This window comes from Molossus molossus, unplaced genomic scaffold (assembly GCF_014108415.1).
Source record: "Molossus molossus isolate mMolMol1 unplaced genomic scaffold, mMolMol1.p scaffold_m16_p_1, whole genome shotgun sequence".
Taxonomy (NCBI): domain Eukaryota; kingdom Metazoa; phylum Chordata; class Mammalia; order Chiroptera; family Molossidae; genus Molossus; species Molossus molossus.
This window is the reverse complement of record NW_023425344.1, coordinates 121,589,551-121,616,359: the sequence shown is the minus strand read 5'-3', so window position 1 is coordinate 121,616,359 and position 26,809 is coordinate 121,589,551. Positions and strand designations below refer to the sequence as shown.

Here is a 26,809-nt window from a genome sequence, read left to right as displayed (position 1 = left end):
CTCTAAGCTTGGAGGGGAGGCAGCTTGAGGGGCACCAGAGACATACAGGGAAGAACTGAAATGATTGGCATTGGAGCGAGGGCTGGAGAGGGGGCTTTCTCTGGGACAAACGTGCTGTCAGAGGCCTTTGTTCCTTTGGTGAGCCCTACCCTGAGGCGGCAGACAGCTGCCATATCTGGGACTCCAGAAACCGGGCTCACACTGGTAGCCCCACCGTGGTGATTCCCTGAGACCCTGCCCCACCCAACTTTCAGGCCCACCCAAGCTGTTGCCAGTTGCTTAACCATAGGATTGGCCTGTCTTGGATCCTGCTTCAGGTTTTCCTAAATTCTTTCAAACGAGCAGCATCTGGTCTCAACTAGCCCCATACCTCTCCTTAAGTAATACATAGAAGCAAACACAGGGAGGCAGCCAAAATGAGACAAAGAAACGGGTCCAAGATGAAAGAACAGAACAAAACCCCAGGAAGAGAACTAACCGAAATGGAGATAAGCAACCTAACAGATGCTGAGTTCAAAATTCTGCTTATAAACTTATATGCATGTATGCATGAACAATGGACATGGACAACAAAGCTGGGGACAGGGCAGGGGTGGGGAATCAGTGGGGGGGAAAGGAGAAACATCTGTAACAAAACAAATAAAACAAAAATACTGTGTATAAGGATGCTCAATGAACTTAGTGAGAACTCAGCAAACTTAGTGAGGGCCTCAAGAGTATAAAAAAGGACCAGTCAAAAATGAAGGAAGCCCTGGCTGGTTTGGCTCAGCGGTTAGATCGTCGGCCCGACGAAATGAAGGAGGCACTAACTGAAATAAAGAATAATCTACACAGATTCAACAGTAGAGTAGGTAAAGCCAAGAAGCAAACCAGCGATTTGGAATATAAGGAAGCAAAAAACAACCAATCAAAACAACAAAAAGAAAAAAGAATCCAAAAAAATGAGGATAGTGTAAGGAGCTTCTGGGACAACTTCAAGCGTGCCAACCTTTGCATCTTGGGGGTGCCAGAAGGAGAAGAGGCAGAACAATAAATCGAAAACCTATTTGAAACAATAATGACAGAAAACTTCTCTAACTTGTTGAAGGAAACAGACCTACAAGTCCAGGCAGCACAGAGCGTCCCAAACAAGATGAACCCCAAGAGGCCCAAACCAAGACACATCATCATCAAAATGCAAAAGGTTCAAGACAAAGAATCTTAAAAGCAGCAAGAGAAAAGTAGTTAGTTACCTACTAGGGAGTTCCCATTAGATTGTCAACTGATTTCTCTAAAGAACTTTGCAGGTCAGAAGGGAGTGGAAAGAAATATTCAGAATGATGAAAAGCAAGAACCTACAACCAAGATTACTCTATCCTGCAAAGCTGTCATTTAGAATCGATGGCCATATAAAGAGTTTCCCAGACAGGGAAAAGGTAAAGGAGTTCACCACCACCAAACCATTATTATACAAAATGATGAAGGGTCTTTTTGAAGAAAAAGATAAACTATATGAACAAACAAAATGCCAGTGAATACATATCTATCGACGATCGATTCTACAAACAAAATGAACAGGCAGAACAGAAACATTCTCATAGATACAGAGAACATTTTGTTAGTTGCCAGATGGGAGGGGGGTTGGGGGAATGAGTGGAAAAGGTGAAGGGATTAAGAAGTACAAATTGGTTGCTAGACTGACAAACCTCAAAGGAAAGGAGGAAGAAATAAACCAAAGAACTTATATGCATAACCAATAAACACAGACAACAGTATGGGGAAAGGCAGGAGGGGGGCCATAGTGGGGAGGAAAGGAGTTAATGGGGGAAAAATGAGGAATATCTGCAATACATTCAATAATAAAGATAAAAAGTAAATAAATTTAAAAAATAAATAAAAAGAAAGGACATATGAAACAGACACAATCAGATTTAAGATAATAAAATTGTTGCAAAATAATATCAAGAGATTTTGTAGTATAGGATTATGAGGTTATGTGAATAATAATGCAAATCTTTTTTTTTTATTCCTCACCTGAGGATATTTTTCTGCTTATTATCAGATAGAGTGGCAAGAAGAGAGGGGAGGGGGGAGAAACATCAATGTGATAGAGCCACATCGACTGGTTGCCTCCTGCACGTCCCGACCAGGGCCGGAGACAAACTGCAACCGAGGTACGTACCCTTGACTGGAATCGAACCCACGACTCATTGGTCCGTGGGCTGATGCTCTAACCACTGAGCAAAACTGGCCAGGGCAACAATGCAAATCTTTATAGCTGAGGTGACTTGAGTTGGAGAGGGGAAACTGATTTGGTTCTGTGGAACTACTTATGGGCCTAGTGACTCAGAGTAGGGGAGATATTTCCTAAGATAACTCTTTGAGAAGACTTCTTAGGCAAGTTCTTGCACTTTTATATACAAGCATAAACATGTGTATAAACTCAAAATATATTGAGCACCTTTATATCCAGCCTGTGGGCCCTGGGAATGAAAAGTTGATTGAGACAGTCCTTACCCTGGAGGAGTTCGTGGTCCTGATAGGGGTCACAGACAAGTGCAGAGGACTGTGGCTCTGAAGGAGCGTGGAGGAGATCATTGCCTGGGCAGATGGGGTTCACGAGCTATAAGCTGTCATTGAAGAGGCCAAGGAGGGAGAGAGGGCATTTCAGGAAGAGGCAACAGCAAGGGAGATCAGCACCTTTATTCCACACAGATTACAAGGACAACCAACTAGGCTAATATGGTTCATTATGGCTGTGTCCAAGCAGAGAGTAGAATTATGTAATATGATGATTTCTCTAGCATTTTTTCTGGGCTATCCTGTGTTTGGGTGGCTGGTCTTGTCTTACTTTCATAGAAACCTATGTTTGAGAATATCCATGCTAAGCTATGAGTAAAGCAAAAGCTAACAGGCTTAGTATAAAGTTGACAAAAATAACCTCTACTCATGCATTCTTAGTAGTCAAAAGATGAATATCCACAGCAGATGTTCTTGGGAAGCCTTTGTTAATAGTATAAAATAATGCCTTTGTTCACTGTATTTTCTTTCAGAAGGTATATAACAGAGCCCCTAGTTTCAGGAGTGAATTTAATATACATTCTGGGAATTTGATATACATTGTCTGGATAATTCATAGGACTTCAATCCCAGGTAGATGAAGTGCAGTCTTCGTTTACAAGTATACCAAGTATTTCAAGTAAATCTCATCCTGTTCTCCAAACCTAATATTATTTTACATTACTATTAGTTATACAGCATAGTGGTTAGACAATCATATAACTTACAGTGTGATTTTCCCCCCCAATATTTCAAGTACCTACCTTACACTATACATAATTATTACAACATTGTTGACTATATCCCCTGTGCTATACTTTACGTCCCTGAATCACAGTTGTTCTTTACCTTATCTGTCTTCCCCCCCATCCCACACACACATAGTCACATGGTTCTTTCTGGCCTTCCAGATTCAGATATTGAAGACATCTGAGGTCACCCAGCACCTGCCCAGAGAGTGTCTTCCAGAAAACCTGGGTGGGTACATCAAAATGGACCTCGCCACTTGGAATTTCCAGTTTCTACCCCAGATGAATGGCCACCCGGATCCCTTCGATGAGATCATCCTGTTCTCCCTCCCTCCTGCTTTAGACTGGGACTCAGTGCATGTTCCAGGTCCCCACGCCATGACTATCCAAGAGCTGATGAATTATGTTAGCATCAGGCAAAAGAGGGGAATATATGAGGAGTATGAAGACATTCGTCGTGAGAACCCTGTTGGTACTTTCCACTGTTCCATGTAAGTAGGCAAATGGTTTGCACCAACCAGGATGCACTGGCATGGGTTGGCAACAGCTCCTTCCACACCTCGTGTCCTTAACCAAGATTTCCTGGGTTAGGTGCATCACTCTCACTTAGATAATGGTTTCTTCCTTCCAGAAAGAGGCACCTCCTGCTTTGATACTTGTTGCTAATATCCTAGGGTCTGAAATTTCTAGTTGTCTTTGGTACTAAAAGGGGCACCTTCTGTCCTGGCTGGTTTTTGACTCAGTGGTTAGCGCATTAGCCCATAGGCTGAAGAGCATTGAGTTCGATTTCAGTCAAGGGCATGTACCTGGGTTGCAAGGTTGATCCCAGACGCCAGGGTCATGTAGGAGGCAATCAATCAATGTGTCTCTCATATCTATGTTTCTCTCCCTCTGTCTCTGTCTCCCCCCCCCCCCTTCCTCCTCCCTTCAACTATCTCTGGGAATCAGTGGAAAAATATTCTCGGGTAAGGACTAATTTTAAAAAATGGGTGGGGGAAGCTGTAATAATAGACATATTTTTAAAATATTTTTCTGAAATGCATGTATTTTTAGAAAAAAAAATGTTTACTCTCTATTCCTATCCTCAGTGTGAGAGCACTGGTCCTTTCATTTAGGCAATTTCTCTTGAGCATTTATAATAGATACACTTTATGAGGGAGGGGTGCAGGTGCATTCAAAATAATTCACAGGTCCTGGCCAGTTTTCTCAGTGGTTAGAGCATCGGCCCAGGGACCAGAGTCCCAGGTTTGATTCCTGCTAAGGGCACGTACCTTGTTTGCAATTTCTCCCCGGCCCCAATTGGGGCCGTGTGGGTGGCAACCAGTAAGATGTCTCTCACATCGATGTTTCTCTTTCTTTTCCACCTCTATCCCTCCCACTCTGTCTGAAGATAAATGCAAAAATGTCCTCGGGTAAGAATAAAAAAAAAAAATTCACGGGAGCATTTGAGATATTCATTCCTTCCCAGCAACTGTCATTTTTGGCTCAAATAAATTTTTTTTTTTTTTATCCTCACCCGAGGATATTTTTCCATTTTTGTTCAGGTAGAGTGGGAGGGAGAGAGAGAAAGAGAGAGAGAGAGAGAGAGAGAGAGAGAGAGAGAGAGAGAGAGAGACGTGAAAGGGACACATTGAGTGGCTGCCACCCGCACAATCAACCAGGGCCAAGGACAAACTGCAACCAAGGTACGTGCCCTGAGCAGGAACCGAACCCGGGTCTCTCCAGACCACAAGTCGATACTCTAACCGCTCAGCCAAACCGGCCAGGGCCAAATTTGTACTTCTTAATTCCTTCATCTTTTTAACCCATCCTCCCTGACCTCGCCCATCTGGCAAGTAACAAAGTTATGTATATCTATGAGTCTGTTTCTGTTCTGCTTGCTCATTTTGTTTGTAGATTCAGTTGTTGATAGGTATGTACTAATGCTATGTGCTAATTTGCCATTTTATTGTTCATATTTTTCTTCTTCTCCTTCAAGAAGACCCTTCAACATTTCATATAATACTGGTTTGGTGGTGGTGAATTCCTTTAGGTTTTTCTTGTCTGGGAAACTTTTTTTTTTTTTTGCCTGTGTGTTTTTTTAAATTTACCTTTATTGTTGAATATATTAAAGATGTTCCTCATTTTACCCCCATTGACCCCCTCCTCCCAACTCTTGCCCCCTCCTGCCTTTCCCCACACTGTTGTCTGTGTTCATTGGTTATGCATTTATACATATAGGTTCTTTGGTTTATTTCTTCCTTCCCGCTACCCCCCTTCCCTTTGAGGTTTGTCAGTTTAACAACCAATTTGTACTTCTTAATCCCTTCACCTTTTTCACCCATTCCCCCAGCCCCCCTCCCATCTGGCAACCAACAAAACGTTCTCTGTATCTATGAGAATGTTTCTGTTCTGCTTGTTCATTTTGTTTGTAGATTCAATTGTCGATAGATATGTATTCATCGCCATTTTGTTTGTTCATATATTTTATCTTTTTCTTCAACAAAACTTGAACACTTCATCTTTTTGTATAATAATGGTTTGGTGGTGATGAACTCCTTTACCTTTTCCTTGTCTGGGAAACTATATGACCATGGATTCTAAATGACAGCTTTGCAGGATAGAGTAATCTTGGTTGTAGGTTCTTGCTTTTCATCACTCTGAATATTTCTTGCCACTCCCTTCTGGCCTGCAAAGTTTCTTTTGAGAAATCAGCTGACAGTCTAATGGGAACTCCCTGGTAGGTAACAAACTACTTTTCTCTTGCTGCTTTTAAGATTCTCTCTTTGCCCTGACCGATTTGGCTCAGCGGTTAGAGCGTTGGCCTGCGGTCCAGAGAGACCGGGGTTCAGTTCCTGCTAAGGTCATGTACTCGGTTGCAGTTAGTCCCTGGCCCTGGTTGGTCGGCACACCCTCAGTGTGTCCCTTTCACATTGATATTTCTCTCTGTCTCTCTCTTCCTCTCTCTCCCTCCCACTCTATCTGAACAAAAAATGGAAAAAAAAAAATGTCCTTGGGTGAGGATAAAAAAAAAAAAGATTCTCTCTTTGTCTTGATCCTTTTGCATTTTGATGATGATGTATCTTGGTGTGGGCCTCTTTGAGTTCATCTTGTTTGGGACTCTCTGTGCTTCCTGAACTTGTATGTCTGTTTCCTTCACCAAGTTAGGGAAGTTTTCTGCCATTATTGTTTCAAATAGGTTTTTGATTTCTTGTTCTATCTCTTCTCCTTCTGGCACCCCCCAAGATGTGAATGTTTGCACGCTTGAAGTTGTTCTGGAGGCTCCTTACACTATCCTCATTTTTTTGTTTTTTGTTTTTCTTTTTGCGGTTCTCATTCGGTGTTTTTGCTTCCTTGTATTCCAAATCTATGATTTGCTTCTTGGCTTTACCTACTCTACTATTGAATTTGTGTAAATTATTCTTTATTTCAGTTAGTGCCTCCTTCCTTTCTGACTGGTCCTTTTTTATGCTCTTGAGGTCCTAAGTTCACTGAAGTTCTCACTAAGTTCATTGAACATCCTTATAAGCAGTGTTTTGAATTCAGTATCTGTTAGGTTGTTTCTCTCTCCGTTTAGCTTAGTTTTTTCCCTGGAGTTTTGTTCTGTTCTTTCATTTGGGACCTGTTTCTTTGTCTCCTCATTTTGGCTGCTTCTCCGTGTTTGTTTCTATGTATTACCTAACGAGAGATAGGGGCTAGCTGAGACCAGATGCTGCTTGTTTGAAAGAATTTAGGAAAATGTGAAGCAGATTCCAAGACAGGCCAATCCTATGGTAAAGCAGCTGGCAACAGCTTGGGTGGGCCTGAAAGTTGGGTGGGGCAGGGTCTCAGGGAATCACCAAGGTGGGGCAAACAGTATGAGCCAGGTTACTGTAGTCCTGAATATAGAGGCTGTCTGCCACCTCAGGGAAGGGCTCACCAAAGGAACAAAGGCCTCTGATAGCACATCCGTCCAGGAGAAAGCTGCCTCTCCAGCCCTCACTCCAGTGCCAAACAACTCATTTTTTCCCCATATGTCTCTGGTGCCTTTCAAGCTGCCTCCCCCACACTGGAGCCTGGAATAAGTCCGTGCATGGACCCTTCAAGAGAAGCTGTCATGGGCTCCAGCAGCCTCAGCCTCCCTCAGCCTTCATTCCCACTGGTTTTTCCAGCCAGAAGTTATGGGAACTTCTCTTTCTGGCACTGGAACCCTGAACGGGGCACCTGGTGTGGAACGGGCACCTGGTGTGGAACGGGGACCCCTCACTCCTCAGGGAGGACCTTCCCAGCTGAGGTATCCTCCTGATTTTTATCCGCTACATGTGGGTGTGGGACCAGCCTGTTGTGCCTCTGCCCCTCCTACTAGTCTTGATGGGGCTTCTTCTTTAATTTTGTAGTTGTAGGACTTCCATTCAGCTTGATTTCAAGCAGTTTTGAATGATGGTTGTTCTGTAGTTTAGTTGCAACTTTGATTTGGTTGTGGGACAAATGTGGGACATGATGCCGTGTTTACCTACGCCACCAACCATCTTGGTCGGAAGTCCCACCCCCCTTTTTTTTTCTTTATTGATTTTTAGAGAGAGAAGAAGGGAGAGGGAGAGACAAAGAGAAATATCAATGAGAAAGAACACTGATTGGCTGCCTCCTCCACGGCCCCCACTTGGGATTGGGCCCACCACCTGGGCATGTGCCCTGTCTAGGAATCCAACTGGTAACCTCTGGGTACATGGGTCGACACTCAACCACTGAGCCACACTGGCTGGGCTGAGAAGCTCTTGATATGTCCATCGTTTCTAAATGATAGCTCTGCAGTATAGAGTCATCTTGGTTATAGGTCATTGCTTTTCATCACCTTGAATATCTCTTGCCACTCTTTTCTGGCCTGCAAAATTTCTTTTGAGAAATCAGCTGACAGTCCTATGGGAGCTTATTTGTAGGTAACAAACTACTTTTCTCTTGCTGCTTTTAAGATTCTCTCTTTGTATTTAACCTTTGGCATTTTGATGATGATGTGTCTTGGTGTGGACCTCTTCAGGTTCATCTTGTTTGGGACTCTTTGTTCTTCCTGGATTTGTGGTCTGTTTCCTTTACCAAGTTAGGGAAGTTTTCTGCCATTATTGTTTCAGATTGGTTTTCAATTTCTCGTTCTCTCTCTTCTCCTTCTGGCACCCCCAAGATGCGAATGTTGGCATGGTTGAAATTGTCCCGGAGGCTCCTTACACTGTCCTCATTTTTTTGGATTCTTTATTCTTTTTGCTGTTCTGATTAGGTGTTTTTTGCTTATTTATATTCCAAATTGATGGTTTGCTTCTTGGCTTTACGTACTCTACTATTGATTCCCTGAAAATTATTTTTTATTTCAGTGACTGCATACTTCATTTCGGACTGATTCTTTTTTCTGTAGTTGATGTTCTCACTAAGTTCCTTGGAGTGCTTCTTAAGTTCCTTGGCCCTGGCCGGTTTGGGTCAGCGGTTAGAGCATCAGCCTGCGGTCCAGAGAGACCCGGGTTCGGTTCCCGCTAAGGGCATGTACCTCGGTTGCAGTTTGTCCCCGGCCTTGGTTGGTCGTGCGGGTGGCAGCCACTCGATGTGTCCCTTTTACATCCATGTTTCTCTCTCTCTCTCTCTCTCTCTTTCTCCCCCACTCTATCTGAACAAAAAATGGAAAAATGTCCTCGGGTGAGGATTAAAAACAAACAAACAAACAAATAAAATAAAAACCTTTAAGTTCCTTGAAGGTGTCACTAAGTTCCCTGAATGTCTCACCAAGTTCCTTGAGCATCTTTATAACCAATGTTTGGAACTCTGCATCTGAATGATTTCTTATCTTCATTTTGTTTAATTCTTTTCTTTGCCCTGGCCAGTTTGGCTCAGCAGTTAGAGCATGGACTCGTGAACCAGAGAGTCCCGGGTTCAGTTCTTGACAAGGACATGTACCTCGGTTGCAGTTTGTCCCCAGCCCCAGTTGGGGTTCTGTGGGTGGTAGGCACTCAATGTGTCTTTCTCACATCAATATTTTCCTCTCTTTTCCTCCTTCTCTTTCTTCCACTCTATCTGAAGATAGATGCAAAAAAATGTCCTTGGGTAAGGGTTTAAAAAGAAAAAGTTAAAAGACAACATTCTTCTCCTGGAGTTTTGTTCTTTTCTTTTATTTGGGACATATTTCTTTGTCTCCTTATTTTGGCTGCTTCCCTGTGATTGTTTCTATGTATTAAGTAGAGTTGCCATATCTCCTAGACTTCATAGGGTGGCCTGTTGTTGTAGGTGTCCTATAGGATCCAGTGGCACAGCCTCCCTGATCACCCCACCTGGTCCCTCAAGGTACACTTGTAGTGTGGACTGTACACCCTTCTGTTGTAATTGAATCTTGATTGCTGATGGCACGTCAGTGGGAGGGATTGACTCAGGCTGATCAGCTTCAAGGACTGGCTGTGCTTACTGACCACTGGCCTCTGACTACCTTGGAGGATCAGCTGTGTAGGGGCCCAACACACAGAGCAAGACTTACTTCAGCAGGCTCTGGTACCCTCTGAGTCCGCTTATTGAGTGTGTCACTTGTAGAGGTGGTTGGGTGATGGTGTTTTGATGTGGTCTGAAGCTGTCTACTGGGTGTGCTAGCTCTGGGGCAAGGTCAGTCACTGCCTGTGTTTTATCCGGGGCCATTGGCATAAGCTGCAAAGTGATCTGCTGATGGCTGCATCTTGTGCTGGGTTTGGAGGTGCCCAGGAAAAGCCAAGTTGTGAACCAATGCTAGCTTCTTGCCAGGCCTGGGGCCACTTAACGAAAGGTATGGGGCTTGCTGTGACCAGATACTGCTTGTTTGAGAGATTTTAGGAAACTCTGAAGCAGGATCCAAGATAGGCTAATCCTGTGGTAAACAGCTTGGGTGGGACTGAAAGTTGGGTAGGGCAGGGCCTCAGGGAATCACCAGGGCAGGGTAAACAGTGTGAGCCAGGTTGTTGGAGTCCCAGTTATGGTGGCCCACTGCTACGCACGGCAATGGCTCACCAAAGGAACAAAAGTATCCGCCATCCCCGTCTGTCTGAGAGAAAGCTGCCTCTCCAGCCCTGGTCCTGAGCCCTGACAGCTCAGTTGTTCCCTGTATGTCTCTGGCGCCCCTTAAGCTGCCTTCCTTCTGATCTTAGAGGGAGCGAGTTTCAGTAAGTTTGTGAGCAGGCCCTTTAAGATGAACTGCCAGGGTGTCCAGCAGCTTCTGGCTCCCTCAGCCTCAGTTCCTGCTGGTTTGTACAGCCAGAAGCTATGGGGACTTCTCTTCCTGGCACTGGAACCCTGAGCTTGGCGCCTGGTGTAGGACAGGGACCCCTCACTCCTCAGTGAGGACCTTCCCACCCGAGGTGTGCCTCCTAATTTTTATCCACCACATGTGGGTGTGGGATCAGCCTATCCGCGCCTCCGCCCTCCTACCCGTCTCGATGTGGCTGTTTCTTTAATTTTGTAGTTGTAGGACTTCCATTCAGCTCAATTTCAGGTGGTTCTGAATGATGGTTGTGTTGTTGTTTAGTTGTAATTTTGATGTGGTTGTGTTAGGAGGCGATACCACGTTTACCCACACCACCATCCTGACTGGAAGTCTAGTTTCTCCAACTCTCCTCTATGCCTTTCCAATTCATTTGACCTTAGGGAGAGGCCCGCCCACCTTCTCAGAACCTCTTGGTCACTTTTTTTTATTTATTTTTTATTGTTATGTGCCCCCATTGGGAACCGAACCAGGGACTCTGGTTTACAGACCGAGGCTCCAATCCTGAGGCAAACCGGCCAGTTCAGGATCTCAGTCTTTATTACTCTGCCATTAAGTAATTGGGGCTGTTGTTAGCCACAGAGCCATTCCCAAGGAATAAAAGTAAAGTTCTAAAAGGGCCCATTTCAAGCCCTATGCCAACAGAGGATCTTGTAGGACCTTCATCTCCTGTGACTCAGAGGAGAGTTAAAAATACCTGGGGGGGGGGGGTGTGAGGAAGGTGGTTAGAGGCCTTCTGTGAAAGTTCACAAAGTCCTGTATTACCCTCCCCACTAGGTCTCTTTCTTTCCCTCCTCCTAGAGTCTACATGGGGAAGCAAAGGGGAACCAAGACAGAATTCAGTTTCCCCCAATGCTCCTTACCTGAAAGAACACCATGTTCTGTGGGTTAGACATTCTTTTTTTTTTAATCCTCACCCGAGGACACTTTTGCATTTATCTTCAGATATAGCAGGAGGGAGAGAGGGAGAAAGAGAGAGAGAAACATGGACATGAGAGACACACATCAACTGGTTGCCACCCACACGACCTCAACTGGAGCCGGGGACAAACCAATCAAGGTACATGCCCTTAGCGGGAACCGAACCTTGGTCTCTCTGGTCCATAGGATGATGCTCTAACCGCTGAGCCAAACCAGCCAGGGCAGGTTAGACATTCTTAAGTCAACATGTATTACGGCTTTCTGGCAAGAAGGGAGAAGGAGCTAAGAGTTTTAATAATAATTAACAGTTCAAGGTAAACAACTAGCTGAATCTATTTCCACATGAATCCCTCTTCTAAATATGCTCAAAAGGAAAGCTATTGAGAGTTTTCCCTCAGAAAGTAGCAGCCATATCTCTAGATAGCATATTAAGTCAAAAGAAGTTTATGTAGTCATGTTGCAACAAAATATTCCTCACTGTTTTCTACCAGAGAAATGGTTTTATAAAACTCATAACTGTATATATTTTCTATTTGAAATTCTAAATTTCCATTTCTCTCATACCATTTCTCTAACAAGTCCTAACTGTGGACATTCCTGGTTTCTACACACTGCGAAGGATCAACCTAATCTCAGAGATTTCTCTCATTTGTGCTATTTCTTTTCTTCCTTGTATCTGATTTCTAGTTATGCTAACAACAGCCTCATAATGCTCCATGGACACCAAGCCTACCCAGCTAGTGCTCAGTTTTCCATTCTCTCTTAGGAGTCTCCATTCTTTGCTTTCTTTTTTTTTTTTTTCCTTTATTGGTTTTAGAGAGAGAGGAAGGGAGAGGGAGAGAGAGATAGAAACATCAATGAGAGAGAACATCGACTGGCTGCCTGCTGTATGCCCCCCACTGGGGATTGGGCCCACAACCTGGGCATGTGTCCTGACCGGGAATTGAACTGGCAACCTCTTGGTGCATGGGTAGACACTCAACCACTGAGCCACACCAGCCAGACTCCATTCTTTGCTTTCAAGTAGCGTCCTTACAAACAAAAATCCTGATGCACTGACTTAGGCTGACAGGATGCAGTACCTCGTGTTTTTCATTTCCATTTCCATATGAGGATTCAAAGATTCAGTTTTAAACATCTTCCTCTGTCTTCAGAGTAGCTCTAGTAACTCAAGATCTAAAGCCAGGCAGATGTTCTACATTGCTTTATGAAGGCAGAAAAATAATCCCTGGTTTGTAAAGAAATGCCTCTGGTTTTTCGAGGAACACTTCCAATCACTACGAGTTGTATCTCAGGGAGCCCAGCCTCAGAAATCCTCTGTGGTTGTGACTCTAAGGACACTAGCCACTGGCCTTACAGTTAAGCTGTTTCTCCGTACCGCAGGCCGACGCTCTAACCGCTGAGCCAAACCGGCCAGGGCTAAGCTGTTTCTCTAAGCATCTGTATTCCAGAGAAATACAAATTAATTGAAATATTTCCCAGCAAAATTTATTTTAACAACAATAAGGCTTTTTCAAAGAAACACAAAAAATATAGAAAACTGAAATGCTGTATTTTCTTCGATCTCTGTATTTTCCTTCATACAGTACTTTGGGATACCTTCAATTATACTTTGCAAATTTGAGATTTAGAATTATGAAAGAACTTAGTTTGAATTAGTGTCAGGGTTGGCAAGAGCAGCAAGAAGAAAGGGAGTGTAAATGGCCTTAGAAAATATAAAATAAAACAGTAAAACAAAATAACTCACAGTAAGAGAAAAGAGTTGCCTCTTAGGAATTTAGCCTATGGAATTTTCCTTCAGCCCAAACAGTACCATAAAACCACCAGGTAAGTTTATAAACTAATTCATAGCTACTAGATAACGGTTGTTGGTAATAGAGTATAGATCATTTCTCTTCCTGCTGTTCTTATTTATATTACCCTGTTTTCATTGGCTGCAGCCGAAATTTTTTCCTCTCCAAGTGGAGCTGATGTCTGTTGAAAATTGGGGAAGTTGTCCTAGTGGGTTCCAGTTTGGTCAAAAATCCCCTCTATGACTTATATAAGTTATTTTCCTCTTCTGTATACTTCAGTTTTCCTGTGATGATAGACTCTGGTATCCACCTACTTGTTTAGCTTAAATGTTTTAGGGATCCATGATTCTGTGAGTACCTTTTCCCATTTTTTTCTTTTAAACATCTAATTGGCTTGCCCAGCCACTGTGGCTCACTGGTTGAGCATCGACCCATGCACCAAGAGTTCTCTAGTTTGATTCCTGGTCAGGGCACATACCCAGGTTGTGGGCCTGATCCCCAGTGGAGGGCATGCAGGAGGCGGCCAAACCGATATTCTCTCTCATTGATGTTTCTATCTCTCTCTCCCTTTCCCTTCCTCTCTGTAAAATCAATAAAGAAAAATATTTTTAAAAAATCTAATTGGTTTTATTGAATGATTAATGAATTGAGCTACACCCCATCTAGTAAACAGAAAGGCACTCCCACCTCTTCCCATTTGTAATTCCTGTCCAGCTTAATCTGTGCTGTAAAGGAGATGCAGGCAAGTGAACCTTTTTGTGAAAGGAAAGAGGGAAATAATGAGTTAGGAAATAAGTAAAGAAAGTAAGAGAGAAGCAACTGAGAAAGAAGTCAGTAAGCAGATCAAGAATGCAAAGGAATACAAAAGAAGAAAAAGAGAAAGAGCAGATCAAGTAGGGGGAGTATTCTTTTCTCCCACACAACCCTTATTTCTTCTCTAATGGTTCATGGTCCCTATATGCATCCAGTAATTTTCCCAACCAGTTTTTTCCCCCCAGTTTTTTTAATTTTAATTTTTTATATGTTTTTAACTGATATTTTAGAGAGGAAGGAAGAGAGAGATAGAAACAGCAATCAGCTGCCTCCCGCACGACCCCACTGGGGATTGAGCCTAAAACCTGGGCCTGTGCCCTGACCAGGAATTGAACTGGGACCTCTCAGTCCATGGAATTTTACTTAATCCACTGAGCCATACTGGCTGGGCTTCCCCTGTAGTTTTGAATCAGGGATATATTGTTGAGCAGGGACGGGCTCTGGGCTACTTCAAGAGGTGCATACTTGTCCTGTGGATTCTTGACTTGCTCTAGGTGCTTCTTCTGTGGGGTCCTCGAGATGTAATTTCTACCATGGCCCCCTTCTCATTGTTATCCTGTTGAGTGTAATCCTGTGCACCAAAAAGTTGCTGGGTTTGCAGGTTTGATCCACATACATTGATGTTTCTCTCTCTCTACCCCCCATCTCCTTGCCTCCCTCCCTCCCTCTAAGCATATCATCCAGTGAAGATTTAAAAAGAAGGGAAAAAAAGCAGGTTTGAATTGTCTTCCTGGAATCACCCGAAACAGCTATTATGTTATAATTAGAGAACACATCCCAATCCTAGGGAAGGACATTGTTATCTTACCTCTTTATTGAATGAATGAGCCCTCTACTTCAGGAGCTGGAACCCAGAATCCTCATTAGCTCCAGGCCTCTGTCTTACATTAAGTTCCAGTTAGGACTACTCACAGAACAGACTCTGCATTGGAATTCTAGCTTATGAAATAGATATCAAGGTACTCACTTTTGTCCAGGATGCCCATGAACCAAGAGATTTTCTCTTTTTCTTCCCCTCACATATTATTTTTCTTAAATTATTATTATTTTAGAATTTATTTATTAAAAATTTTTTTTCTTTATTGATTTTAGGAGAGAGGAAGGGAGAGGGAAAGAGAAACATCAGTGGGAGAAAGAACATTGATCAGGCGCCTCCTGCATGTCCTCTACTGGGGATTTAGCCTACAATCTGGGCATGTGCCTTGACCTGGAATCGAACCGGCAACCTCTTGGTGCATGGGTCAATGCTCAACCACTGAGCCACACCAGTCAGGCACACAATATTTTTTTAAAAGGTTTTTAGCCCTGGCTGGTTTGGCCAATGAACTGAAGGGTCTTGGGTTTGATTCCCAGTCAAAGGCATGTACCTGGATTGCAGATTCAATACCAGGCCTCCGTTGGGGTCATGTGGGAGGCAGCTGATCAGTGTGTCTCTTTCACATCGATGTTTCTCTCTTCATCCCTCCCTTCCACTCTCTCTAAAATAAAAAATCAATGAAAAAATATTTTTGGTGAGAATTAACAATAAAAAAAGATGTTTTTAAACTTAACTTTTATGATATCATTGTAGAAATAATTATAGATGCAAATGGAGTTGTGAGAAATCACATGAAGATCACAAATACCCTTTCCACAGTTTTTCCATAGTAACATCTTCCAAAAGTATAGCAGAATATTAGAACCAGATCCTGACAGTGATGTAGTTCATCAGTCTTATTCAGATCTTCCCAGGTTTTGTGTTTGTGTGTATTTAGTTCTATGTAATTTTTATCATACACGTAGGTTTGTGTGTCCATCACCCCAGGAAAAGATACAGAAGAATCCCATTGCCATGTACCTCTGTCCTACCCCTCCCCATCCCTAACCCCTGCAACCACTAATCTACTTTCTATTACTGTAAGTTTGTAATTTCAAGAATGATATTATATAAATGGAATCAAATTATATGTAACCTTTTGGGATTACCTATTTTCATTCAGTACAACTCACTGGCGATTCACCTAAATTTTCATGTGTTTCAATAGTTTGTTCATTTAAAAAATGTTTTTTAGCCCTGGCCGGTTTGGCTCAGCGGTTAGAGCGTCGGACTGCGGTCCGGAGAGACCCGGGTTCGGTTCCCGCTAAGGGCATGTACCTTGGTTGCAGTTTGTCCCCAGCCCTGGTTGGGTCGTGTGGGTGGCAACCACTTGATGTGTCGCTTTCATGTCGATGTTTCTCTCTCTCTCTCTCCCTCTCACTCTATCTGAACAAAATATCGAAAAATGTCCTCGGATGAGGATAAAAAAAATAAAATAAAATAAAAAAAATAAAAATGTTTTTTCTTTATTGATTTTAGAGAGAGAGGAAGGGGGAGAGAGAGAGAGAGAGAGAGAAACATCGATGAGAGAGAACATCGATTGGCCACCTCCTGCATGCCCCCCACTGCGGGTTGGGCCCACAACCTGGGCATGTGCCCTGACTGGGAATCGAACTGGCAACCTCTTGATGCATGGGTCAACCACTGAGTCATACCAGCTGGGTAATAGTTTGTTAGTTTTTATTGTTGAGTAATATTTTTTATTTATTTATATTTTAGGTTTTACTGTTCACTTACTGAAGGACATTTGGATTGTTTCCAGTTTCTGACTATTATATAAAGCTGTTATGAATGTTTCTGTCTAGGTTTTGTGTAATCATAAGTTTCTATTTCTCTGAAATAAATGTCCAAGAGTGCAATTGCTAGTAATATTGTAATTGTATGTTTAGTTTTATGAGAAACTGCCTAGCTGTTTTCCACAGTGGCTGTACCATTCTGCATACCTTCCAGCAATGTTTGAGTGATCCATTTTCTTTGCATCCTCCCCAGCATTCAGTGACACAATTTTTGTTTTAGCTCTTCTGATAGGTGTGTAATGAGATCCCATTGTGGTTTTATTATTTTTTTTTATCCTCACCCGAGGACATTTTTTCATTTTTTGTTTAGATAGAGTGGTAGGGAGAGAGAGAGAGAGAAACATCGACGTAAAAGGGACACATCGAGTGGTTGCCACCCACACGACCCAACCAGGGCCGGGGACAAACTGCAACTGAAGTACGTGCCCTTAGCGGGAACCGAACCCGGGTCTCTCCGGACCGCAGGCTGACGCTCTAACCGCTGAGCCAAACCGGCCAGGACCCCATTGTGGTTTTAATTTACATTTCCCTAATAGCTAAAAAAAATCTCTTCCTGTGCTTATTTGCTGTCTGTATATCCTTTTTGTAAAATGTCCTTTCATGTCTTTTGCCTATTTCTATTTGCATTTTCTATTTATTTTTTTATCCTCACCGAGGACTTTTTTTTTTTTCCATTTTTTTGTTCAGATAGAGTGGGAGGGAGGGAGAGGAAGAGAGAGAGAGAGAAACATCAATGCAAAAGTGACACATCGAGTGGCTGCCTCCCGCACGACCCCAACCAAAGCCGGGGGCTAATCACAACCGAAGTACACACATCCTTGACTGGAATCGAACCTGAGACTCATTGGTCTGCAGACCAACACTCTAAATGCTGATCCAATCCGGCCAGGTCTCTATTTGCATTTTTAAAAAGCAATTGAGCCCTGGTTGATTTTGCCCAGTGGTTAGAGTGGATCAGAGTCCCGGGTTCAGTTCCCACTAAGGGCACGTACCTCGGTTGCAGTGTGTCCCCAGCCCCGGTTGGGGTTATGTAGGTGGCAGCTACTTAATGTGTCTCTCTCACATCGATGTTTCTCTCTCTCTTCCTCTCTCTCTCTTCAGCTCTATCTGAACATAAAATGCAAAAATGTCCTCAAGTGAGACTAAAAAAATTAGATTAAATTAAAAAAAAAACACAACAATTGAGAGCCCTGTCTTGTGTGGCTCAGTTGACTGGAGCGTGGGTCTGTACACTGAAAGGTGGCAGCTTCCATTCCTGGTCAGGGCACATACCTGGGTTTCAGTTCAGTCCCCAGTTGGGGCACCTACTGTAGGCAACCAACCAATCAATGTTTCTATCTCAAATAATTGTCTCTCTCTCTCTCTCCATCACTCTTTCTCTCTCCCTCCCTCTCTCCCTTCCTCTTTCCAAAAATCAATGAAAAACATATCCCCGAGTGAGGATTTAAAAAAAACAAAAGCTATGGAAATTTGAGAGTTCTTTATTATAGATATTGATTCTTTGTTGGGTACATGGTCTGGGAGTATTTTCTTCCAGTCTGTATCTTGTCTGAAATCCTCTTAACAGGGTCTCTTACAAAGCGAGTTTTTGTTTTGATGAGTCCTTTTACTGAGTTTTTCTTTTTATGAATCACTGTCTTGGTGCCAAGTCTAGGAACACTTAGTCCAACCCTGGATTACAAAGATTTTCTCCTGTTCTTTTTTTTTTTCCCCCAATTCTCACTCTAGTAGATGTTTTCATTGATGTTTTTAAAGGGAGGGAGGGCGGACGGGAGAAGAGAGAGAAACCGACATTGATGTGAGAGAGAAACATCAATGGATTGACTCCCAACTGAGAATTGAACCTGCAAACTTTTAGTGTATGGGATGATGATATGACCAACTGAGCCACCCAGCTAGGGCTCTCCTGTTGTTTTTTTTATCTAAAAGTTTATAGTTTTATCTTTTACATTTCCATCTTCAGTCCATTAATTTCTGTATAAGGTTTAGGTTAAGGTTGATACTGAATTTTCTTTGTAACTTTGTAAAATGTTGGCTGGGCTTATTCGTGTGGGAAGAGGGAATTTTTTAGAATATGGGAAAATACAGTATAACATGACAAATTACTATGTTCCCATCACCAGAATTGATATCTTTCTTAATAGTTTGTCATATTTTTTTGGCTTTTTTTATTATATGAAAGAAAGTGTTGTAAAGTTGAAATGCCTTCTAATCCTAACCTTCACTATAAATTCTCATTCCCCGAAGCAGCCACTAGTATGAATATGGCATGTTTATTTCCAGTCCATTTTGTTTATTCTGTTATATATACATTTGTACCCATGAACAATGTAGAGTATTATTTTATATTGGTGGTCTTTGTAATTATTTGGTTAGGGCATCATCCTGATAGGCCAAGGTTGCAAGTTCCATCTCCTGTCAAGGCATATTAAGAATCAACTAGTGAATGCATAAATAAGTGGGACAACAAATCAATGCTTCTTTCTCTCTCAAATCAATAAAAGAAAAACAAACAACCTCCCGCCCCCACAATCTCCTGCTTTAACTTCAGCCCCACTCCCCTAGTCATCCATTTTTTAACTCTTATAGCTGTTTCTTCTATAAGTCTAAATAAAATACTTATATAACTCTTATTAATTTTTATGGTAGATAAGCATTTAGCTCTTATACTCTATCTCCAGTTCCCTTTTGACTGTTTTTCCAATATAATTATGTCACAGTTTTTTTATTAAGTCAGTGTTTATATTATTATGACTGTAATTTTCTTTTCCTTTTTTTTAACCCTCACCCGAGGACATTCCTCCATTTTTTGTTCAGATAGAGGGGGAGGGAGAGAGAGGAAGAGTGAAAGAGAGAGAAACATCAATGTGAAAGGGACACATCGAGTGGCTGCCTCCCACACAACCCAACCAGGGCCGGGGACAAACTGCAACCGAGGTACGTGCCCTTTGCAGGAACTGAACCCCGGTCTCTCAGGACCGCAGGCCGATGCTCTAACTGCTGAGCCAAACCGGCCAGGGCTCCAATTTTCTTTTTTTACTGCAGAGCATAAGTGGGCTTCTATGAAATGATCAAATCTTAATTCCATTTTTTGTTCTAGAGTTAGTGACCTACTTTTTAAAATTTGCTTTTAGTTTTCTATGTACATCTTATTTTTTTCTTATGCTTAGTTGGATTTACTTTATACTATCATTTTACAAGTGGTCAAATAAATCAAGTAATTAGCTGATTTTATTTTTTTTTCTGGAGATATCACTTCCAGAATTTTTTAAGTTTTTTGCTCCAACCTAAACTGTGGTTGGTTGGTGTCTATACTTGCTCCTGAGCTTTCATTTTGCTGTCTCCCTCCCCACTTTCCTTTGTTGGTTCTTCTTTCCTGAGATAATTGTCTAAGAGTGCAATTGCTAGGTCATATGGTGATTGTGTTTTTTAAAATTCTCACCTGAGGATATGTTTTTATTGATTTTTGAGAGAGATGGAGGGAGAAAGAGAGAGAGAAACATCGATATGAGAGAGACACATCTATTGGTTGCCTCCCACATGTGCCCCAACCGGGACTGGGGATTAAACCTTCAACCCAGGTATGTATCTTTGACCAGCAATCAAACCTGTGACAGTTTGGTGTGTAGGCCGATGCTCTAACCACTGACCATGTTATACCAGCCAGGGCTATAGCATCCTATTCTTATTTCATATATCCAGTATCTTTTTCTTTGAGATTATTAATTATAGCCTTTTAGAATTCATTTTCTCATATTAACTCTGTTTTGTGCTTTATTTCCCCAAGTATTTGAATTGATTTCTTTTGTATTATGGGCTTGCCTTAATTATCTGGAGATCCTTGGCTGTTAGTTCACACTTAGGAGTGGGGTCTTTAAAAGCTGCTTGGAAGCACTGTTAGCATGACTAAGCTTCAAATTAAAATGATCAGCTAGCTTGTTGTTGGTGTACTACAATGACAGAATTCTTTTATGTAGGGCTATTCATTTTCTCCAGAGAGGAATTCTTCACTGTCTTGCCTGGTAGGGTCCAAGCCTGGATATGAGTATAAGACAGGATAGGACAGAAAGAATGGGGGCAGGGTATTCTCACTGTCTGTCATTCAGATTTTTATTTATTCCTGTGTTTTTACTCCCATGTCTCGCCTTGCCTTCTAGGGTGTGGGATTTCTAAGGGCGAGTTATTGTGTCTCTCTAGATATACCTCTGTGGGTCCTAGCTTTCTATAATTGGCCAAGTCAACTAAATTCCCTTTGTCCATTTTTGTCTCTGTTGTCACTTTTGGGTTTGTACTGATTAGTCCTTCCTTTTTTTTTTAAATCCTCACCCGAGGATATTTTTCCATTGATTTTTGTTTTTAGATAAAGTGGGAAGGAGGGAGAGAGAGAAACATAAATGTGAGAGAGACACATCAATTGGTTGTCTCTCGCACAACCCCGACCAGGGCTCAGGTTTGAACCTGCAATCGAGGTATGTGCCCTTGACTGGGAATTGAACCCAAGACTCTTTGGTCTGGGGCTGCTGCTCTAATCGCTAAGCCAATCTGACCAGGGTTCCTTTTTTTATTTTAATGAGGCTGCTGCATGGGGTGGCGTCAAACATATTTTATCAATCTTCCATGTTAAACTGGAATTTAAGAGATTATTTTGAACATCTTTTGGGAAATGAGTAGTAGAAAATTTTATTTGCAGCTAGATTTTTTGGTGCTCTACCTCTATTACTCTCTTTTTCTCTTGAATGAAAATATATCAATCTTACTTCCATAGTAATACATACTTATGATTGAAAACATTAGATGATACGGAATTATGTAGACTAAATAATGAAAATCTCTATATACTCACTCCCAACAGTAACTGACACCCACCTTTGCATTGCCAGGCTTTGTACATACACATACACACTGCCCCCACTTTTTCTTTTTTCTTTATTTTACTTGTTTGTTTCCTTTTCTTCAGGTCTCCAGGAAACCTAGAGAAGAATCGCTATGGGGATGTACCCTGCCTGGACCAAACAAGAGTGAAGCTGATAAAACGAAGTGGCCACACTCAGGTAGACAGATAAATGCCATCTTTTCAGGGGCACTGAGAGAAATTTAAGCCTCTTACAAAGTGAAGTTTACTAATACTATATTTGAAAGAACATGGATTCTAAGCCAGAGAGATAATGTTGCTACATACTAGTCTATTGTTACCATAGGCAAGTCTCTTTATGTCCATCTTATAGTATTAGGTAGAAATTAAATATTTTATGTAAATCCCGATAGCACAACATAATGCTGGTATATTGTAGGTGTCTGATAAATGTTCATTTATTGCCCTGGCTGCTGTGGCTCAGTTGGTTGAGTGTCGTCCCATGCACCAAAAGGTCACTGGTTCGAATCCCGGTCAGGACACATGTCTGACTTGATCCCCAGTAGGGGGCGTGCAGGAGGCAGCTGATCAGTGTTTCTCTCTCACATCAATGTTTCTCTCTTCCTCTCCCTTTCCCTTCCTCTCTCTCTCTCTAAAAACAAATAGCCCTGGCCAGTTTGGCTCAGTGGTTGGAGCATTGGCCTGTGGACCAGAGAGTCCCGGATTCTGTTCCTGCTAGGGGCACATACCAAAAAATAAACAAACAAACAAACAATAAAAACATATATATATTTTTTAATATGTTTTTTCTGAATTTTTAGAGAGAGGAAGGGAGAGAGAAATAGAAATATCGATGTGAGAGAGAAACATTGATTAGCTGCCTCCTACACACCCCCTACTGGAGATTGAGCCCGCAACCCCGGCATATGCCCTGACTGGGGATCAAACCGGGACCTCTTAGACCACAGGGAGACAATCCACTGAGCTACACTGGCTGGGCTAAAAATATATTTTAAAAAAATGTTCAGTTATTTCTTGTTTTTACTCTTTAGTTGTAAAATCATAGTCATATTGTTCACCATATTGGTAAGTGTATATGCATTAATACAAGGCAACTCTGATTATAAGTAACTCTGAATATTCCATTTAGAAGATCTGAAAAAAATTTTGGACAACTAGTGTATACATGAATATCTAGGGATAGAGATGAAATGGTCAAATGATTTTATTATTTAATACATTAATTTGATCACATCTTTGCATATTAAAAATCACATATAATATATTAATAGAGCCTGGCTGGTGTGGCTCAGTGGTTGAACATCGACTCATGCACCAAGAGGTCGCTGATTTGATTCCTGGTCAGGGCACATGCCCAGGTTGTGGGCCAAATCACCAGTGGGAACATGCAGGAGGTGGCCAATCGATGTTCTTTCTCTCTCATCGGTGTTTCTCTCTTTCCTCCTCCTTTCCTCTCTCTCTCAAACTCAATAAAGAAAAAAAATTAGTAGAGATATTCAGTGAAAATTTTATTCAGACATTTAACATCAGTGTTTTTGTCCTCATTTGGATCTACTTTTTGAGTCAATATAATAGTTTTTCAGAGCACATCGTTTTTTTTTTCTTTTTAAGTACATGGTGTTGTCACTGGAAAGCTTATTCTAAACCAGAAATATCTATTAGCATAACATTAGCACAGTTTTTTTTTTTCATTCATCTTGTACCTCATGTATCATCTATAGCATAATGATTTACCTATTCTTTTTTTTTTTTTGAAACTGCATTGCAAGCAATGATACTCTTTTTTTGTTAATCTTCGTCCAAGGATGCTTTTTCCACTGATTTCTAGATAGAGTAAAGGAAGGAAGGGAGGAAGAGAGAGAAAGAAACATCAGTGTGAGAGAACACATGGCCTGACTAGGTTGGGGATTGAACCTGCAACCCAGGTATGTACTTTAGACTGGGGATTGAACCCATGGACCTAAGGGCCAACGTCCTAATTGCTGAACCAAACCGTCCAGGGCATCTTAATCTTTTTCTTTGTTAGTCCTTACCTGAGGATATTTTTCAATTGATTTCTAAATAGAATGGAAGGGACGGAGGAAAGGAGGGAGAGAGAGACAGACAGACACACAAAAACATTAATGTGAGAGAGACACATCAGTCCACTGCCCCCATGCAGGACCCCAACTAGGGTCCGGGGATAGATCCTGCAACCCAGGTATGTGCCCGGTAATCGAACCTGAGACCCCTGGATCCGAGGGCCGATGCTCTAACTGCTGAGCCAAACTGGCCAGGGCTACTTATTCCTTTTTTAAATCCTACTTAATATAACTTGTTTACAGCAACATCTGACACTTACAATTTTTGAGGTCAGTGACCAAAAAGGTATTACATTTTTCTTTCTGTTATACCAGTTTTGTCTGGTGACTTATATATACATAAATAAGCCCCAGCATTGATTGAGGTTCAAAGTAAAGGAGTTTAAATAGTGCTGTTAGCTTTAACATGACATACATTATATGGAATTGTTATACCTCCTTTCCTTTTTCTAGGGAATAAGTTTTTGGAAAATCATTGCCTTGTATGTGGTGTATGCATGGATCAGGACCCTAGGTTTCATTCCCTTTTGATCCTAATGTTTCAAGTATAAACTAAATTACTGTCTAGGACCCTTACAGAAGGTTTTCTTGCAGGAGCATTAGTTAAGAGCCTTGGCTGATGGAGGGCAAATTCATCAGTATTATTGAGATTGTCATAGTATATACTGTGAACAAGCAGAATATAATGGCAAAGTTGGGGCTCTGGAGTCAGAGATATTTGTATTTATCTGTCTTGTTGAGTGCTCTGTCTTAAGTACTTAAAATAGTGCCTGGTACACACCAGACATTCAGTAAATTTGTGAAGGAATGAGTTAATCCCAGTGTACCAGAAGACTATTGTCATTACCCTGTAGTTAGTCTGAAGATCATCACTTGAGTTATAATCCCTCTCATTACTATAAACTTTGGCAGAGGCTTTATTTCCATAATAAATGGAGGATTTAGGTAAATTGTTCACCAAATTTGTTCTTGGAATTATAAAGCTGTTAGTCATAGTTTCTATTGAATATTCAGGTAGCAGTAGAGCCTGGGTATTTGGCCTGTGCTGTTGATGGTCCTAGGTATGAGGTATAGCTTTCTTCCTTTTTCACTCACACTTTGCCTTTTATGTGTGGCAGCATTGAAGGGTTGTCCTGCTCAGTTTGCCTGGCTTGCCTCCCTTTTGGTTCTGAGCTGTGGTCCTGCAAATCTTAATGGATTCCTTTTTTTTTTTGTAAATAATAGCTTTATTGATATATAACCGACATACCATACAATTTTACCCATTTAATGTGTATAATTCAATGGTGTTTTAAGAAATGTATTTGCAGTGTTGTGCAGCCAACACCACAATCAACTTTAGAACATTTTTATCACCTGAGAAAGAAACTCTATTTTCCTAAATAGAATTTGTTGGATCACATTAACTGTGTTTAACATTTTGAGGAACTGCCAGACTCTTTTCCAAAGTTACTACGACATTTTACATCATTATTAGCAATTAATGAAAGTTTCAGTTTCTCCACAGCTTTGCCAACATTTGTTATCTGTGCCTTACCTGTAGCCAGACTAGTGGTTGTGAAATGGTATCTCACTGATTTTAACTTGTACCTCTTCTTTGGAGAAATAGTTATTTTACCCGTTTAAAAATTGGGTTGTCTTTGCCCTGGCCAGTGTGGCTGGGTTGGTTGGAGTATCGTCCTGTGCACTGGAAGTTCTCGGATTCAGTTCCTGGATGGGGCATGTGCAGGAGGCAACTGATTGATGTGTCTCTCTCACATTGATCTTTCTCTCTTTCTCTTTCTCTCCTTTCCTCCTGCTCTAAAATCAGTTTTTTAAAAATTTTATTTATTTATGCTAATCCTCACCTGAGGATATTTTTCCATTGATATTTAGAGAGAATGGGAGGGAGGAGGAAGAGAGAGAGAAACATTTATGTGAGAGAGACACATTGATTGGTTGCCTCCCACACGACCTTGACTAGGGCCAGGGATTGAACCTGCAACCCAGGTACTTGACTGAAATTGAACCTAGACCCTTTGGTCCTCTGGCCAATGCTTTAAATGCTGAGCCAAACCGGCCAGAGCTCACTCTAAAATAAATTTTTAAAAAACTAAAAAAATAGCCCTGGCCAGTTTGGCTCAGCGGTTAGAGCATCGGCCTGTAGTCCGGAGAGACCCGAGTTCGGTTCCACTAAGGGCATGTACCTTGGTTGCAGTTTGTCCCTGGCCCTGGTTGGTTGTGCGGGTGGCAGCCACTCGATGTGTCTCTTTCACGTCGATGTTTCTTTCTCTCTCTCTCTTTCTCTCTCCCTCCCACTCTATCTGAACAAAAAAGGGAAAAATGTCCTCGGGTGAGGATTAAAAAAAAACAACTAAAAAAATAATATTGGGTTGTCTTTTTACTATTGAGTTGTAATAGTTCTTTATATATTCTAGATAAATCTCTTATCGAATATATACATTCTGTGGATTGTTTATTCACTTTCTTGATGGTATAATTTGAATCAGAAAAGCTTTCAATTTTAATGCAGTTGAATTTATCTGTTTTTTTGTTTTGTTGCTTGTGTTTTTGGTGTCATATCTAGGAAGGCCATGCCTAAACGAATCTCAAAAAGATTTAATTCTATATATTTTTCTAAGAGTTTTATAGTTTTAACTCTTAACATTAAGTCTGTGTTTAATTTTGAGTTAGTTTTTGTGTGTGGTGTGAGGGAGGGTTCAGCCTGATAAATTTTTTTTTTCTGCATGTGGATATCCAGTTGTTCCAGCAACATTTGTAGAAGTGAGGTTTTGAATTGAATTGGCCTTTTTGCTCCTCTCTCTCTCTCTTTTTTTTTTTTTTAACTGACAAGAATAATCCACACTCTGGGTTTTATTTACCTAGTAGTACAATATTTTCCCACCCAAATGGTGCATTCCACACAGCTGCAATGATGTTTCCCTTTTATCATTAGACAGATTACATCAATGCCAGTTTCATGGATGGCTACAAACAGAAGAATGCTTACATTGGTACACAAGGTAAGTTAGTCTGCCCCTCACAAGTTGGTTTTGAGTCATCTACCTGTGATTCTTTGCACTGATGACAGCATAATTTTTTGTTTTAAATCCTCACATGAGGACATTTTTCCATTTTTGTCCAGATTGAGTTGGAGGGAGAGAGAGAGAAACATTGATGTGAGAGAGACACAT

At 41.5% G+C, this 26,809-nt stretch overlaps 1 protein-coding gene across 2 annotated transcripts in view; it reads left to right on the top strand.

Annotated features, from left to right (window-relative positions):
- Positions 1-26,809, top strand: part of PTPN9 (protein tyrosine phosphatase non-receptor type 9) — a 132,763-nt gene that overhangs the window by 91,772 nt on the left and 14,182 nt on the right. For both annotated transcript variants that reach the window (XM_036272716.1, XM_036272722.1), the window contains exons 7-9: positions 3,450-3,778; positions 21,640-21,733; positions 26,572-26,638. In XM_036272716.1, the coding sequence (XP_036128609.1) occupies positions 3,450-3,778; positions 21,640-21,733; positions 26,572-26,638 (490 nt within the window). The remainder of the gene's footprint in view (positions 1-3,449; positions 3,779-21,639; positions 21,734-26,571; positions 26,639-26,809) is intronic.